General features: G+C 37.3%; 1 protein-coding gene across 1 annotated transcript in view; it reads left to right on the top strand.

The window, feature by feature from the left end:
- Positions 1 to 19,494, top strand: part of ZCCHC7 (zinc finger CCHC-type containing 7) — a 129,610-nt gene that overhangs the window by 76,381 nt on the left and 33,735 nt on the right. Inside the window, exons 4-6 of the mRNA XM_063457269.1 lie at positions 4,558 to 4,680; positions 6,101 to 6,271; positions 15,617 to 15,652. Of these exons, the coding sequence (XP_063313339.1) occupies positions 4,558 to 4,680; positions 6,101 to 6,271; positions 15,617 to 15,652 (330 nt within the window). The remainder of the gene's footprint in view (positions 1 to 4,557; positions 4,681 to 6,100; positions 6,272 to 15,616; positions 15,653 to 19,494) is intronic.

Here is a 19,494-nt window from a genome sequence, read left to right as displayed (position 1 = left end):
TTGGGCCACAAGTACGGGGGGGTTTATGTTTTATGATTACCAAAAGTCTGTTTTAGCAAAAGCAGCAGCAACCCTGGCCCAGGTTAACATCTGTACCGACTGGAGCCTGTTGGACACAGAACTCTCTTGCAGACATTTCGCAGGCTTGGTGCCCCCGTCTTGTGCGGTCTGCTCATCCACTTTTCATACCACCAATTTGTGCCCCTCAGCCTGACCAGCACAGCTTGAAAGATAAGTTCGGATTACCCATTGTTTACCTGGGCAAGGCGAAAGTCTGCAATCATTTTAATGCAGGAGTGTGCAGTTTCAGTGCCTGCAGAATACTGCACGTGTGTTCCATATGCTTTAGGGCTCATACTAAGTCCATGTTCCCATCTAAATTGAACCCTGACTAACTGAGGGGAATATAGGGAATTTGGCATTCTACTTGAAAACTCACCCGTCCTCTCACTTGGTGGAATACTTAATTCACGGGTTTTCACAAGGTTTCCACACTGGGCCAGTGTCTCTCCCCATAAGTACTTTAGAATGTCCCAACCTCCTATCCGCTGTACATGAACCACAAACAGTTGATGATCTCATTGGGAAAGAAAAAGGGCCCCTTTTCCTCCCCTCCCATTACTTCCTGGCGCACAAATCCGATTGAGATCACCACTAGCAAATACTCAAATAAAAAACGTCTAATCATTGACCTGTCGGCTCCTCATTCATCTACAAACCCAAGCCTAAACTCCCTCATACCTTCAACTGAATTCTATCTACACTACACCACTTTGGATAAGGCTACATAGGCAATCTTGAAGGCTGGTAATGCTGCATGGCTTGGCCATTTTACTTCGCTACCAGGCTCCCTTTCGGTGCAAAAAGTAGCCCGAAAATCTTTAACACTTTTGCCGAGACTCTTTGCTGGCTTCTCCTTAACATCAATAGGTGCCCCATGGTGACACACTATCTAGACAACTTTCAAAACCACTGAACCCACCACCAGACTTAAATTTTTTAGGTATCACGCTGGACTCCAATTCCATGCAGTCAAGTCTCCCCGAGGATAAACTCCTACGCATTCGCAAAGACGTGGACATGTTCCTGGAACTAAGAACTTGCACACGGAAGGATCTACAATCTTTGTTAGGATTAAACTTCGCCATCCCGCAGGGGAGATCATTTATATCTAGACTGCTACGCTTATTACCAGGTCTGCCTGATGGCAATACTTGTCGTTTAGACCCTCCGGCTAGGGCAGATCTGGTCATGTGGCAAGAGTTCCTCGAGCACTGTAATGGGGTTTCGATGTTCATTCCCCCAGTATATGACCAATCCCCAGTCTTTTGGACAGGTGCAGCCACTAACATTTAGTTCACAACAATCTACAAAAATCACTAGTTTAGAGATTGCAAGAGACTCCCGGACTGCCTTCCTTTGCGAGAAGTCTGCTTCATTCGAAATATACCAGATAGTAGCAGCTGCATTCACATGGGGCAAATCCTGGTCCGGTATGGCAGTTAAATGTTATACTGACAACATGGCAGCCTGTGATATAATTAATAAGGGTCGGTCATCGTCATTGACCGTCATGAGGTTGGTTCGCAGGCTGACCTGGTTGGCTGCCATATACCAGTTCTTGCTCTTCTGCGAACATATACCAGGCTACTCCAACTCTGCCGCTGACGCCCTATCCCGTTGTAAATTTCAGGAATTCTTCGCTCTTCACCCCTCAGCCAACAAGTACCTGACCCAAACCCCAGAGTTCAACAACTTAATCCTGGACTAACCCGGCTATTGGCGCATGGCAGGGCAGCTTTGTCCATAAACACTAAGAAAACCTACAATAGCGCTATGGTCATATTTCAGAGGTTCACTGTAGAATTCAACATTCAAGATCAATCGATCCAAACCATGGTAGCATTTGCCGCATTTTGCCACCTTCATCTCAAACTTTCATCTAAAACAATCAAACTCTATCAATCAGGTGTACAACACCACATTATGACCGCCATGCCAAATCACGCTCCTTTTCTTTCTGCTTACCCTATTAAGAACATACTGAAAGGCATAAACAAATTAGATCATCACACTACACAGAAATGTCTGCATATAGATGGAGAGAAATTCTGGGCTTTATCAGACATACTGGACACACAACCATTTGACCCCCCCATACAAACTTGGTCTTAAAAAACACAATGTACGTAGCATTCTATGGATTGCGGAGACCTAGAGAGTTCACGATAACAACACAGTCAGACAGACATTTGTGTCTCATTATGAAAGACTTAAGGTGAACGATTACTATCTTTTGTCACTTAGGTATTCCAAAATCAAACAATTGGGCCATCTGCTAGAAGTTCCCTTCTACCCTACCGAGAATCAGTGGTGCCCTGTCAAAGTTTTAGACACTTATTTAAACCAGGTTAGGGACAATTCCAGCCACTCTCCGCTTTTCACACTGCTAGGCAGCCCCCTCACTACGTCTAAGTTCATGTTCTACATTAGAACTCTTTGCATTAGATTAGGTTGGGACCCTACCTCTTATTCTGGGCATTCATTCAGAATAGGGGCCGCATACCCAAATGTTGAAACCGATATAGAAGGATTCTAAATTACAACCACTAGTAGTAATAGCCCTCTTCAGGTGAATGGTTAACTGGCATGTTTCTTGAACCTTGAGATCCTTTCTGCCATGAAAAAGAGTTGTATTAGGGAAACACTTAACTTGTGTTGGCAGCAGAACAGGTTTGAATTTTTTTTTAAGTGAGTTGAGGCTGCACTTATCCATGTTCATCTGGCTTCTTAATTATATCAGGTTAAATGTTTGTAGAATGCAATGTATTTACTGCTATAGAAGAATGTTTTTTTTGTTTTTGTTTTGTTTTTTAATGCCACAAGTTCACATAATTTGTGATGTAGATCTGGGGCAGATCCTACAGGAAGTAACAGTGTGGTGCAAAGCTTTAATTTTTAAAGGGTTGCTCAAATTTAGTCAAGGGTTGTTACATTTTAGCTCTAAAAACACACTCATGTTGATTGTGGCTTTGTAAGGGCAAGGAAATAATCTTTTTCCAATGATACTATTAAAATCTAAGCAAACTGTTGGAAAAAATAGATCTGTTTACTACAGCAAAAATTGATGTTATTGTAGTGCATATTGATCAATATTTACCAAGAGAGTGTACTCCATTCTAAACGGTCCTTTTATTTGAAAATTTAAATACTGGTTTATTTAATAATCAATTATAGAGAGCTAGATTTAAAAAAAAAAAAAAGTTTTTCTTATGGAAAATGTGGGGTTGCACTGTGTGCCAATGTACCCAGTATAACTATTTGTATCAATGATATGATGATTGAGATATATACACACACGTCATGTTCTGTCGCAGAATTGTTATTTAGTTATCTTGACCAATATTTCAAATGTTCCTTTATGTTAATCGGCACCAAGTGCAGAAAGAAATAGCAAGGAGAAAAATCGTAAAGAGGGGGGGGGGGGATGCAATAGTGGTGCAATAGGGGAGAGGAGGGGAGAGGGGAGAGGGGAGAGGAGTGCTGCAGGTAGCAAATGTTTTTTTGTTTTTAATCCTGACCTATACATAAAATCTTTGTCTTTCCTCCCCCCCACGCCTTTTTTTTTATTACCTTTGGTGAAGGAGAGGGGGGCATAACCAGCCCTGGTGGTGGTAAGTATGTGTCTGGAAAGCAGCTCTCTTGTCTTCCCGCAAAATGCAGTGTGGAGTGTTGCCATGGTAACGCACGGCAACGCTCCACACAGCCTGCTCGCGGGAAGACAGATCCCTCCTCCTGCATCCATGTCCTCCCGATACGAAAGCAGAGTAGGCGCCTGCTGTTTTGGGCAGGCAGGTGCCTACTCTGCATTGATTCCACTGGTGCCCCCCCTCCCCCCCACATGTGCCATAGGTTCGCCATCACTGCTCCAGGACATACTTGGAAACTAGAGTAATCTGAATGTACCTTTCCTGGTTAAATACTATGTTGTTATTATTATTATGCCCCACCATATACGGCTTTGGCTGCTGCTCTATTACTAAATGTAAAATATTATTCTCGCAGGGCAGTGATTATTTGAATGCGTTGTAGCCCTGCAGCATTTATAGAGGAACTTTCACATAATGCACTAACTATGTATTAAAGCAGTGATTACATTGGAAAATGAGGTCATAACAAAAATAGTGGAGCATATCTTGATATCATCTTTCACTGCATCTCTGCTTCAATTAACTGAAGGGGATAAGGAGGATGTTGATGGTCTTTTCAATTACTTTATATAGTGCTGCGCTCCATGGAAGGTCCACTTAAGGCAGATCTGTTACCAAAGCCTATCTACACTTTGTTTTATTTATTCTTACAGCTCAGCACATTTTATTGAGAAACTCTGCCTGACAATCTCTGGTTTAATGCAATATTTGCTCAAATCCAGCAGGAGTTATTTATTTTTATATTTTGAGTGTATTTATTTTTGTTCTCTGATGTTGATCATAGATTACATTATGTGTTGTACATGCTATTTACAGATTGTACATTCTATTTGCTTTAATATTTCAGGCACAGATTGGGAACTACGCTCCAACCAGACGGTCGTCCAACCGGTACTATACAGATAAGGATGTTGTCTGCAGAAATTGTAATAAGCGGGGCCATCTCTCCAAGAATTGCCCTAGTCCAAGGGTAATTATCAGTTTAAAGCTGATCATGTTTGTCATACTGATGAAATAAATATATACATAGAGGCCCACTGCTAATACTGTCTTGAAATTCCACTGCAAGAATCTGTTAGTGAGTCGTTTGGTGGTCATTGAACTAAAAAAGACAAAGGGCATGGTGTTTATAAAAAATAAATAAAAAAAAAAGTTAAAATACAGTTAAAAGGTATCAAAGAACATTGAGAGAGACCTTTTTGTTTTAGGATAGACATTGTTTCAGTTTGTTTACATGTACTATTGCATTGTTAATGCATATTTTCAGTGCATTTCCTGGCTAATTATTGCTCTTAGAAGGTCAGCCATATTTAAATCCTTTTTTTGTTGGTAAATAATGGAGGTAGTCAAGAGGTCGTATGACTAGTGGCAAGTAGAAATTTAGATTGATCTAGATTTGTCTATGTGATTTATTAATTACCTGCATCCTTGGGTGATAACCATTAAATTTAAGGTTTCCCTTTGATGTTTGTGTAATCCAGGAATGTAGTCTCACCAGTCTTGACCATAGCTGGTGAACAGTAAGTAGCACATGTCCTCTTACTTATAACTTCATAAGGGGAATAAGAAATTATGCATATTTTTAACTTTACAAACTTTACAAACAAATTTGTTCATGTGTTAGTAGCTGAAAAGTTGACAAAAATATATCTAGAATTTATTTGCAAATCTATTTCTAGTTACAAATGTAAAGTGGTACAATGTACAGTATTAACCGCAGTATTACAAGTATACAATTATAGGCTCTCCGAAGAGCCTTAGCCACCATGCAAGTAGAGTTTACTGCAACAAGTTGATTAAAATAACACTACAAACACCACCACCACTACAACTCTAGTGTTAATGGTGCAAAGAGTGCCCCAGCACTCCTCCTCACCCAGATAAGGTAAGTAATCAGACCACTTCAGAATGGTTTGACTTCTTACCTGTGGTTCAAAAGGCACAGCTCCCTGCCTCCATTATAGCTTTAGGAGAGCCAGAAGCTGCCCCATTCTGCCTTGGCACCTTTCCAGACGTGTGTCCAAGAGCACAATCCTTAGAACATAAAGGAATGCTTACATCATCTACCCCTGGAACTGCCATGGGAATTGGTGTGTTTTACCAAAGCTGCACTCCTCACACCAGTAAGCTCTTTTACTGAGACAAAGGAATGAGGAACTGTCAACATTCCAACCTGGTCACATTGACAAAGCACCTCCACCTCATAGTCTGTCCTCTCCCCGTGTCCCTATAATGTTAAGCCTAAGTGGAACCTGAATCCTATTGCAAATCTGCGGGACACCAGGGTACTGAAGCAGAACAGGGCCCCAAAATACACATTCACTGTGTTATGTTGTAATGTACCTGCTAAAATTATTGATGTGTGGTGTAAAATATTTATTTATTTTCAGAAAATGCCAGCTTGCTGCTTGTGCGGTGAAAGAGGCCATTTACAGAATACTTGTCTTGCACGGTACTGTTCAAACTGTTTTCTGCCTGGGCATTTATATCGAGACTGCATTGAACGTGCTTACTGGAAGAAGGACTGCCATCGCTGTTCGATGACTGGTCACTATGCTGATGTGAGTATGATCATGATGGTTTAACCCACTTAAAGACCGTGGACGTACTAGGTATGTCCGACAAAAACGGTCCTTAAGGATCGCGGACATACCTAGTACCTCCGCGGCAAATAGATCACATTCCTGATCGCCGACATTCCCCCGCTGTCGGCGATCGGTGTTCCTCTTGGTCTGGGGGGACTGTCTGACAGCCCAGACAGTCCCCCCTCAGCAAATTAGGCCCCCGTGGGCCATGTGATCGCTCTGAAAGAGTGGTCACAGGCTGCAATAGGTGTCCATAGTGCTGCCTGCAGGGGGACTGCCTGAACGGACAGGCAGTCTCCATGCATCTGTAAAGTAAAAAAAAAAAAAAAACTTTCGTAAATTAAAACTATATATATATATATATATATATATATATATATATATATATATATATATATATATATATATATATTCTGTCATTACTATACATATATTAATATAAAAATACACTTTTATAATTAAATTACACGTGTGTGTGTGTGTGTATATATATATTTATTTATTAAAGAAAAGAAAAAATATATATATCGAGCCTTTAGAGGAGGTAAGGTAGCATGAGAAAATGGGGGATAACCCTTAACAGTGAATTTCAAGTAGACAAAAAAGAAAACACCAACAAATTCCTACCTATTAAGTATGTCTTCTCTTGTGAGAGGGAAATAAAATATAACTTTTATTAGATCGTTAAAAATATAGAAGGGATAAATAAATAAATACAATTAAAATCAATTCAAGAGAACACTCCTAGCTTTTGGTAACCACAATAATCGCAGTGTAGAAATGCTGTAATAGTATCAGTATGCTGTATTTGGCAGGAATATTAATACTCTATATATCAATGTAGAGATGCTGTGCTAGTAACAGTTTAATACTTTGTATCACAGTGTTCTTAGTGAAACAGATACAAAATAAAGAGAACAAAGAGGCAGAGAGTACAAAACTGACATCCATGTTTAGAGTGAAGAGTGTATTAAAATGCTGTCAAGGAAGTAAAACTGAATCCTAAGAGATAAATGCTCCTAAATCTAAAGTTTGGATCGCTAGTGCCTTCAAGGGCACCTCTTAACAAAAACCTGCTCTGTGGCTAAACCCCCCCCCCCTGTTATTGCTGCTAATAATGAAAATAATTAATAGTTACTGCAACTGAATAATTGAAAGAGAGAGAAGTTGAATTATGGAGGACTGTATGGTCAGTGACATGCGGATGCCATTTGATTATGGTGTGCGAAGGGCAAGAGCCTACAGAAAACTAACACTCAGGCCATGAAGAGATGTAAAATAATAAATATAAAATAGCTTGTAACTACACAAGTAGTACAGTTGCACACTGCTCAATGTATGTACACGTTCTTTTTCTCCAGGTTTTGTAATACTTCCACAATGGTTAAGCCTAAAGGTTGTAGTTCTATAAAATCTAGCTTTTGACTTCTGGATTTTATAGTTCTTCTTTCAGAGTAAATGTACTTATTTGCCTGTGCAGAGTGTGCTAATATTTTATTTTTGTTTGATGGGTTCCTTGAAAATACTATTTGATCTCACATAATGGTCCAGTATGAAGGGAATACCTATTGTGTGTCTCCTCAGCTAACGTAAACCACATTCAGTGATCCCTCTTTGCCCGTGCGTAGCTTATGGTCACCCTCTAAGCACCATATCTCCAAGATCCAGTTACACTTCGGCATATAAATGTAATGTTGGCCGACTTACTTAGCCAGTGAATTCCATCAAAATATGGATGGGCTTCATCTTACTGATGCATAAGTGTAACTTCTGCAGAAGAAATATACCAAGCGAGGGGCTAGGCCATGGCTGATGGGAGACCTTTATTTTGTGCCAAACCTCTCAAATGACATTGAACAGAGGGATAATGCTGACAACATAACCAGTATATTGTGCTGTAGTGGCTATGGTGGTTAGTGCAATGTAATGAGGCTGAACACCACCCAGGGTAGAAATAACCATATACAGGTATTGGTTGTTCAGTAAATACAGTGCCATGTGAGGAAGCAGCAAGCATGTTTAGTGATGCCAGCAGAATCTCAGGCCTGGCTCTACATTGCATCGCACCATGCTTTGCCATTTACTGGAAATCTTCAGTGTCCTCACAGAACTACGGTCTCCCTTTTAACAATGTGATTGGCCAGTCAGATCACAAATGGTTTCTGGTTGTCGACCACAAAATCCACATAGAGTCAACACTTATAGAAATATGTTCCTCTTTTACAAAGTTCCCCATACATCCAGGAACAAGTGATCTATAAAGAAATCAATTTTTCCTGCCAGCTGACTAAATATTATGGTTTTGTTTCTTGTGAAACTAGTGGTTGGTGAGAATAATTAATTCTGGGATCAAATACTTTAAGAAGAGCCATAAAAATGGAAACAACCATAATTTGTGTGCTGGTTGATCCAGGCGTTCCATTTATATCAGCAGTTCTAAAAGTGGATAATATTCTAAAATAGAGAGCAGTCACCATGGAAATGTTCTTTTTACATAGTCGGTTTTACATATTTATCTGCAGGCTTCTGGGATGCAAACCCTATAGGCACAGACGGACATATTCTAAGGTGAACACACACCCAGCTTGTGTTTAATTGAAGGCCGGAGTGATTTGGCATATGTGGTGCCTTGAATCTCTAGTAAAACATGCTTATAGAACCTGTAGAGGAAGGACTTGAATTTAATTTGTGGCGTCTAGTATCTGATCTTGTCCGTTGTTGCCCATGGGATTGTGCACAAAGCTTTTTATGTTTATAAATCAAGGCCCCATGCAGCCTCAAAGTAGCAGCTGTCATGCGCAGGGCAACCATGAGAAAGCAAATAATGGCCAATTTGTAATTAGAGCAGGAACTGTACGAGGGATGCTTCTACATGTCAGGAGTGTGGGGGTAGGGAGAAACAATAATTCATAAAATCTTGCAGTTGAAGCCATAATAAAGACAACAAAACAAGCATTGATTGAAAGGTCCTGCATTGTTGCTCTTCTTAGTAAAGGAAGATGTATCGGTTTAAAGGTTCAGAAATAAAATCAATCCATGTAATTAACGTTGACCTGTTTGTCAATTATTAACGTACCTTTCAGCTCTTACATTGAAAAAGGCATGATCCGGGAATGTCAGACTAGATATCTATAAATAATCATACATGCTTAGTGAATTTGATTGCTACTTTGTCATGTTTGTTCAATGGGCACATAATCTGTAGACTCATTACACTACCTTTTCTGAGATTTTAGCATTACCAAATAGCCAAGTAAAAGTTAGATAGTAGTTGTGGATTCCTTTATTTACCATATGAACCGGAATACGTTTTTTATTTATTTATCTATTTACATCCCATGCCTGGAACAGATCCAGACATGTACAATACTTTAACCCCTAATGCATGCGCATGTACAACACTGCAGGAGGAGACGTGTTATGATAATGAAAACATGAATGTAAAACTGAGTAACACAACAAATTATAGCCATAAAATTCATAACCTCATTTAACGAACATACTTTGATTCAACATTGCAATAAGATTTTCTGTCTGTCTCCCTGTCTACGTCTATCAGTCTCTAATAAATAAATCTGGAGTCATTTATAAGTGTAGACACATACTTGTTGTCCAATCTCAACCTTTAACCCCTTAAGGACACATGACATGTCATGATTCCCTTTTATTCCAGAAGTTTGGTCCTTAAGGGGTTAACAATGGCTCAGCACTTATTGGTACGCCGCCCAAACCTGAATCTGCTCGCTTAAAACGTGCGCTTGCCCCTTCCAGCTGTGGAAAAGTGTTTGGACTGCTATTAAAGCCTTTGTTTTACAGCAGAGGCTGGTAATGGGCATTCTGTAACAGCAAGCGGCTTTGACAAAGCACCAGAGGATTGTGTTAAAAAGTTGTGTTTAGTAATTGTAGGCGTCGTGTCAGAGCATAACTGACTGGGAGCTGAAGGATTTTCTCTGCAAGATGAGTTGCCGTGCCAGCAGGGACCCAAGTCTCCTGGGCCAGCCGCGCTCTCATTAAGATTTGCCGCCAGCAGTGGCGGTGTTTTGCCAAGTATGTGACGTCCTGTTATTGTATGCTTGGCTTGTCAGCCCATAGCTTCCTGACACTCACTTATGTCACCCTTTTTATTCAGAAAAGGAAGGAGCTTTTGATAATTTGACAAGACAAGCTCTTAAACGATCTAGGTCATGGCCTTTCCTGTCTGTGATTGTGAACATATTTCCTGAAAGCCCTGTCACTCATCACAGCAACATTTTCTCCCAGGGTGCACGCATGCTCGTCCTAAGTCTCTTGTCAGCTCATACATTTTGGTTATTCATATATCAAATACTGTAGTTGTCGCGTTTTTGTTTTTGTTTTTTTTCTTCTTACATTTTTCCACCCTCCATTTTTTTTTTCTTCTTCTTCAAACACTAGCATGTTAGTGCGACTAATCCTTTCTCCAGTGCTGTGTTCCCAGAAGAGTTGTGTACAAGGACTCTCTCTCCTACAAGGCAGACAACTGGCCAAGAGGAGCTGAAAAGGAGGGAAGCCCGCTTAGTGGTGTTTTTGTGTTTGCTCACTGTTGTGGAAATACGAGAACTGGTGGCAAGGGCCCTGCCTATTGAGCACTCAAGCCTCGGTCTGCTGTCAGGGACTGTTTAAGATTGAGTGTTTTATTTTCTTTGATGTTCACATTTGAGAATGGGGAAGTGGGAATTAAACAGATGCACTAAGCCATTTTTGTTTTTACGCGTTTAAAAAAAACAAAAAAAAAACAGTTTTTAACAATAGTTGGCAGTAGCACCTGATATATAGTTCATCATGGCTGTAAAAACAAAACAAAAAGCATCTGAAACCCCACAGTTCTTGTGGTATGTCATTTTTATATTATGAAAATAAGTAGCCAAGATTATTATTTTTTTTTTCTTTTTTTTTTTCTTTTTTTTTTATTGGGTGGTGAAATAGTTAAAATAGATATCTGTAGCGATTTCACTTTTTTTTTTTTTTTCTCCTCAAACTGCAAACCTCTAGCTCATTGTGTAACTTTTGTGTTGGTTATGCAAACAATGATGAGGTCACGTCACGGGGGAGAAGGGAGTTAGCTTCAGTGTACCATTAATACCATAGTGGAGCAAAATGAAGAGTGTGTAGTGCAATCTTTTCATGTCAACCTGTCCATCTTTCTAAAAACCCACACACAAAAACATATACACTTAGCGGAAACTTGGCCAATAACCCCTGATGTATCATAATATAGTGTGTGCGCATGTATGGCTTTTTTAAATATATATGCTATACATGCGAACACTATATTATATATATATATATATATATATATATATATATATGTGTATATATATATATATGTATGTATATCTGTGTGTGTGTGTGTGTGTGTGTGTGTGTATGTAGATAGATAATTTAAGGAGATGTATCTCAAAACATTTGCTTTCCAATTTTTTAAAAAGATTATTGCAAATCCTGATGTTTTACTGTCTAGAATTGTTGTATAAGATATAAATCTTTGGCGTTGGCCTTATTAAATAATTGTAGCTCTATTTGGAGTTTTATTATGGCTTCCATTAGGACTCCTTATAGAATGTGTTTATAAATTCACTGTGTCACAGAGTCCTAGCTCTCAAAATTAATGACACATGGCAGCATTGCTAACTCAGTCAGTTCAGTGGTTTCCCATAGGAAAGTATAGTGAGACTAGTGCACATGCGCAAGGTTTAAATGCCTCTAGTGACTGTCACACAGACAGCCACTAGAGGCGCTTCCTCCGAATAGCAGAGTTGGCTAGATGGGTGGGTATGGGGGAGGTTAAAGTGGGCACAACATCTTCAAGCTAGCCAAAATGTTCCAAGCCTGTTTAGTCAAATCATCACTCAATAAAGCTCAGTGTTCATTTTATATCCTCGTTTTCTTTTTTTCTTTTTCTATAAAATAATTTAAAAAAATTATAGATGTGACACTTGCTTAGGAAGAGCTTCGGTATTCGCTATGTTTCTCTATGCTCAATGTAGGAAATGTTGGCATCACAGCAATGAAACCGTTACAAATGCAATGTTTAGAAGATTAATGTATCAGGCCAAATGTTTCCCTCCCCCTACAATTCATTGCTTCACATATAGAAAGCAGGCAACTGGATGGCATATTGCCAGCATACAACAAGTCCATAATTGTGATTTTTCAACCATGTTATTCTGTAACGTTTTAGGTAATCGTAGCCTAACCAGAACTAAAGAAGAAATAACATTATTCCCCTTAGCTATACCACTGAGAGTGATGAAAATAAGCAACTTATACGGGTTTCGTTTGGGGCTTTTAACCATTTAATTCCCCAACGATACCATGTAATCAAGTAACTGCTCCCTACTAAAGCTACATAGATTGCAAAGTGCTTCAAGGAATGTATTCTCTTAGGACTGTTATGGTTACGTTTATGGTTAAAAGAGCAATAGGCATTGCTGGTGACATGAGGTGTATTTGTAGTAATAACGTGATCAGGTTATTTAGCATTTTAATAGCTAGCGAATATGTTCTGGGATTTACATGTTGCTTTTTATTGACATAAGAAGGGTAAAAGGCCCGTCAGGATGCCAACGGATGCTATGTTTTAACAGGTATTATTGATGCTGTACACTAACCAGTGACTTATTCCACAGACCTTACTTTGTAATTTGTGTTCATTCCATCTTTGTAATTAAATATAATTCTACCCAATGTTTGTCACTGACTTACAGCAGCATTGTAATAGCAATTTTTTTTGTATGTTTGAACATTCTTCTTTCTAAGCATACATTTCCATAAAAATTTTTATGCAAGAGGTAAACAATCGGCATTCTATTAAGAATATAGTGGCAGAGCTGCATTAATTTGTGGAGAGAGATAGGTTACGCTTACGTTGTACATCATTTGCGCTTAATATGATGTACAAATAACACATTGATCTATTTATGGTCTAATCAAATTTCCTCCCGGATTGAAGAATTTGTCAAACCCTTAACCTGATCTGTTCCTAAATACAGTGTACCTTGGTGAACACCTGTATTAGGTCCTGGGGAAATGCTTTGCAGATTTTACTACAAATTGGGAAGTTCTCTAGCGCTGCATCCTATTCCAGATGTTTATGGGCATACTCAAGACATGCTATATGTTTGTTTTGGGGTGTGTTTTTTTTTGGGGGGGGGGGGGAGGGGTTGTTTTCTTTAGTAGATCTATACATGTATTTTTTTACTGTTCATTTTGTATTGGATATATCTTTTTTTTTTTTTTTTTTTTTTATTGAGTATAGCATTTTTTCAAATTAGTACTAGCCAAGATGCGCATGTTGTTTGTATTTTCAAATGTCGTCGTTTTTTCATCGTCCCCCCTAAAGTATGTACCAAATAATTACATTTTCTGTTACTTGTAGCAGATGGCAGCACTATGCTTCAGTGAATACATAAATGCTTCTGTATGTCTGTCTCCCTGTTGTTTTACTTTAATATGAATTAATAGCTGTAAATAAAACATAAAGCAAGTACCGTAGATTCAATTTCTTTTCCCCCGTTTTTCTTTCTTTCTGATTCTCTATAATCCATTTAATTTTATAAGGAAGTGAAACATTTAGTAGTCCAGCCAATTAAACTTTTTTGCTCATAACTCGCAAGTGAAGACGTGGAAATTTATGTATGGTCTGTATGGTTTTTGTCTATTTATTTTAAACGCTATTTTGGTTCAATTGCAATATTTTGCCTTGACATATTAACAGGGCCGCTCCAAGCATTATAAAAATTTATGATTTTACAATAGTGTGACTCGAAGTCTGAGGCCCCCAGGTGCCGGTGTTCCATTCCCTCATTAGAGTTAACACTAAAACGAAAGTTTCCCTTTTATATTAGTAATTTAATTCCAGGCAAACATGAACAGAGTTGACATTGCTAAGATCATCCGCTGATCTTCAATTGTGTGCTTGTTAAACAGGAACCTTGTCACCTCTTGTCTCTGTCATCAGTACTTTGTCAATACTAGTTGACTTATATCCAAAATATAGAATTGTAAAGCGCTGCTGTATATGTTGGTGCTATATAAATGCTAATATTAATAAGTACGGTCAGCCAATGAATTCCACCCAAACATGGACTGACTGGATATTGCTAATGCGGAACGTGAACCTCCTCTTTAGCGAAAAAACTTTCACAATAGGCCGGACAGCTGACTCCCCTGGGGTCAACATGGTGTTATATATTACTCTTTTAGTTTCCATGAATACCGCCCTTATTCAGTTTGAGTTAAGTTGTGGTGTGTGGTTTTAGATGTATTTTTAGCCTGAAAATAACATGCACAGTAGCAAAGAAATTAAATCATACGTTTTTATTTCTGCATCTAAAACCAGTTTTCACAGCATTTCGTGTGGCTGATATGACGTTGTTTTTGACGTTGACGTAGAAAATGTATATATAATATTAGTGACTCTTAAAAGTATTGCATCTCTAGATAGTATTAACCAAATGACCAGTATGTGTACATTGCAGTTATAACCATAATAAATTACAAAATCCTACTTTTATCCTTTTCCAGGCAATCCACAAAGAGGATATGGATGTTCCTCTGTCTTGCCCAGCATGCTTTACGAACTGTCCAACAATGCTTTGCTTTCAGGACAGACCAAAGAGGATGCTGGATGAGGCAGTGGTACACACCGACCTTCCTTGCATTAACCTGAAACCGGGAGAAATCTCAATATATCTTTCCTGGTGAAATATATTTATAAATAAATACATAATTAATCCGTTCCATCAATGTTGAAACTAGATTCCGGGTAAAATCATTTTCACTGCATATCTGTGAGTTTGACTGCAACAATGTGTAGATTAAATTACGTGCATAATAATAAAAAAAAAAAAAAGATTAAATCATGCTATGCACAATAGTCCATTTAAAGTGCAGAGCATATATAATATCTATGTGTATGTGTGTTCTTATGTGCATGTCCTTTTCATTTGATATTAATGTACATGAATATTAAATGAGCGTGCTCTCTAGAGTAAATGTTGAACCCAGAGTGCTGTAGCAGGGAAGCAAAGAGTTCCAAAGTTGTAATACTTTTAAAGGGGAGTGGAGGTGGAGGCTTTTCTGGATTACTGACAATGGCAGGGTGTGTGTTAAAGCAGTGTAAAATTCAATTAAACGGTGCAGCCAGGTTTTTTGAAGCTGAAATCCAGACCCTTTCAGTTAAGCTTCTCTTTTCCTGGTGACCGACACCAGAGGATGCTATGTTATGCCAAAACCAACAGGCTGTAAAGCGTCTTACTTCATACTCCCAACTGATCAATATATTCTTTCTTTATATTCCAGGCTTGCCCAGAAATCTGGAGACAGTACCACCTAACTGTAAGTAGATACACCATTTTTTTTTCCTTTTTTTTTTTTTTCTCTTAACTCCCAGACTATTTACTCTTCCATGAAGTTGCAACCAGGAAAAAATGTAGTCAAGTGCCCTGAGCGGAAAGATAATCAAAAGCTCAACAGTTTCGTTCTAGGCTAAAGGATACGGGAGAAATCTCATCCCACCATTTATGTGCATCACTCGAAGTTTAAAAAAAACAAGAGTTACCTGTTGACAGAGAAACTATGAAAGTCAATACTGACTAATATGAATCCATTTAGAGGTGCTCTCCATTCTCCCTGTCTCCTTTTCTTTTTGATTTCTTGTGTTTCAGACGTTCTGGACTGCTTGCCACACCACTGCAAATTCAATTTGAGAACCCTGTCTATTAATAAAGTAATACATTAAAATAAAAAAATGGGTAAAAAGTGCATTAACTTCTCTGTGGTCTATTGGTGTATTCCAGTGGAACTTCCAGAGGTTAACACATAGTAGCCTGACATACAGTCTTATAAATGTGTGCCTTTTGCACATTTATTGGCATACTCTCCCCTGATATTTTTTTCTTTTGTTGTTATAACATTGTTGTCAGAGAAATATAAAGCTAAACTTTGATCACGAGTTCACCCATATCTTGTGTTGGAATATAAAACCGTTTATAACCGGTATTCTCTTCCAAAATTTGCAGCCAGACCACAAACCCCATATTTCCTGTGGACTAAAACAAGCCCTAATTACTTTAAAATGATTACTGTCACTATAATATAATTTAAAGTTAAATTGATTTGGTATTTTTAATTTTGGTAACACTTTAGTATTTTATATATTGGATTAAAAATATTTGTAATTCAGTTTTTCATTACAGTGTCACTGTAAAAGATTGCCCGCCCCAGTGTATTGTATTTCTTGATTCAGAAGTTAATCTTACAGCTAGCTCATGCCAGATTGTTAATTTTTCCAGATATTTTAATAACTAGTTGTTATTGAACTGTAATGTTACATAATTGAGAGTGTCCACTAAATTGGTAAGAGTGTCTTCACATATCACTTCTCAAAATTCTTTCAAATCTTTTCATTTCTCTTGAAAACTTGCAGCCTTGTCACTTATCACGTTGTCAAATTAATGGATGCTCTTTTGATGCTGTGCCTTTTAAACAACATTACTAAGAGAAAGAGTGACATCTACTGGATTGTGGAGGCATTGCCATTCGCAGCCTGACATGCAATCGATTTGATTATCCAGTGACCCATACCTAGGAATAATTTTGATTAAAAGTGGAGTATTAGCCACCGTCTTTATAAAGCTGCCATAATGAAGAGACTTAGCTGACAAGTATTGATTCGCATTGCATCTGATATAGTTGACTGGCTTTAATAAGATGGTAATCAATGAAATATCATCACCTAGATTTGTTTGTTAGCTGGGTACTTGTATTTGCAGTGGTTCAACAGTACACAGGATGGTGAACTCCGTAATTGTGTGCTGAAAATTCACGTTTTTCTCTTTGTTCACTTTTTAGTGTGTGTTCCCTTGTTTAAATTTAATCAGTGACCTCCCCCAATAAATTGCTTTGACAAAGCATTTACTTAGCACTGTACGTATACATGCTAGTGCGTGTTTATATATATTTTTGGGAATATATATATATATATATATATATATATATATATTTACATATCTCACACAAAAGAATGTATGCATTCAGTGCTAACTAAATGCTTTGTCAAAGCAAATATATATCTATATATAAATGTGTTTGTGTGTGTATATGTATATATATAATTATGTAAACTTTGTAGAGTGTTAAATTGTTTCTTTATTTTCTGCCTTCACCATTTACAAATATAAAAAAATGAACATGTTAACAGCTTATACAATGAGTTAGGTTTACATTTTTTAAACTCTCCATTTTTAAATTTTTTTTTTAATGTAAAGTAAATTACATTATTACTGCATTAAATTTGTTGAAATCTGTTGAACGCAATTGCATTCTTATAGCACTATTGTGATTAAAAATGGCGTACAGTAATCATTTATCTTCCTAAAATGTAAGCATTTCTTTCCCATATAGTTATACCCGTTTTCTATTCAATGTAGCTCTCCCTAGATCATTTGTAGAAACCCTTGTTCTGTTGTGCAATACTATGGAAATATATAAACATATATTCAAAAATGAATCACTCCATGCATGAAATCATAAAATATTTAGTGCTAGATATGTAAAAAAATAATTTAAATAATCATTTTATAATCGATGTATGGTTGTTGAAGATAAATGTATTTTAAATATATATATATCTGACCAACAAATATTAACCATAATCCCGAAAGGCAATACAGCTCCAATTTATAAAGGGATTGTTTATTTAACTCTTAGAGTATATTATTAACACTTTGCTATACAGAGATGGACTTTAGAAAGCAATTGGCTGCCATTTTTTTTTTTTAAAACCGATATCAAACTATTTTTATTTTTTTAAACCGATATCAAACCATTTTTTTTTTTTAAACCGATATCAAACCATTTTTTTTTTACATATTTTTTTTAATTCTTTATTTTTGTTGTGTGTAAGCTTATAACAATCGCTCGAGAGGTACCCCAAAGGCAATCCTCCAGCGCATTAAAACAGTCAAACATAGAGGTACATAATAAAACAAGCACATTTTTAAAGTTATAAACAATCTGGAATTACGTTGCTTAGGTATTGTTAGGATATGACAGAGCTTTGACAGAGCTTTGTTAGAAGGTTGACCGTCAGATTTACCAACTTGTTAATGTTTGTACATGCTTAGACAAACCATTTTTATTCCTTATGCATATCAAAAACAATATATATGTCATTGTGCTAAAATACACTTACAATGTTGTATTTTCAGGAAGTACCGTGGTAGCCATGTCTTGACATGGTTCAAAGACCATTGTTCTGAATAACCCTTTTTAGGATTAATAGTATGTCATTGATTGTATAGAGATTTACTCACATTGCGTTTTGAAGACACTATCAAAATCTTCCCGTAGCCACTCATTCATAAGTATTGCAATTAATATTGCTTCTGGACACCATAGCAATAGCAATTATTGTGTATCTTTTTTTTTATTTTTTTACATGAATTTTTAACCGTTTTTATGCCAACATGTTTAACAAATTTACACTATTCTGAATTTCAGTACAGTATGTATGGAGAGAGATATAAATACGTGTATGTATAAATAGATAGATAACTTTATATAATCGCAAAGAGATATGTGTGTGTGTGGTGTATGTGTGTATATATTGAGAGAGATGTATATAATTTTGTAAATATTTGTAGAATTAATTATTAAAGCATTACTAAATGATTGTTAAAATACGCTGCATTAAATGGCTAGCAAACCTATTTGTATCGTGGAGATCTACAAGTTTTACAGGGCTGATTCAATAAATGTAGCCGTTTTATAATTGCTTGCTGATAGAGGCCTTGTTTTGGGAGAGGACATTTTCTGTGTTAAATAATGCTCAGAATGGGAAGTGTTTCTATCCTCAACTAGAATGCATTCCGCTGTAAATATTTATTAAGATCCAAAATGTTAACAAGAGTTTAAAAAAAAAAAATTGGTTGTCCACCTACTGCCTCCACATTTTATTTTCCCAATCGCTCACTTTCTGCTGCATGTTGAACATTGAAACCCCCTTTGTTTCTTTTATATATATATATATATATATATATATATATATATATATATAAATATATAAATAAATGTTTGCATTGGGACATATACTTTGTGGGCTTTTTACTCAAACAGGGTTGCAACACTTACTAGATCACATGTAATTAAATGTGACTGGTGTGGCAGCACTTTTGCTT

Source organism: Pelobates fuscus, chromosome 5 (assembly GCF_036172605.1).
Source record: "Pelobates fuscus isolate aPelFus1 chromosome 5, aPelFus1.pri, whole genome shotgun sequence".
Classification (NCBI taxonomy): domain Eukaryota; kingdom Metazoa; phylum Chordata; class Amphibia; order Anura; family Pelobatidae; genus Pelobates; species Pelobates fuscus.
Note: the sequence above shows the minus strand (reverse complement) of the source record. Positions and strands in the feature narration are given on the sequence as shown.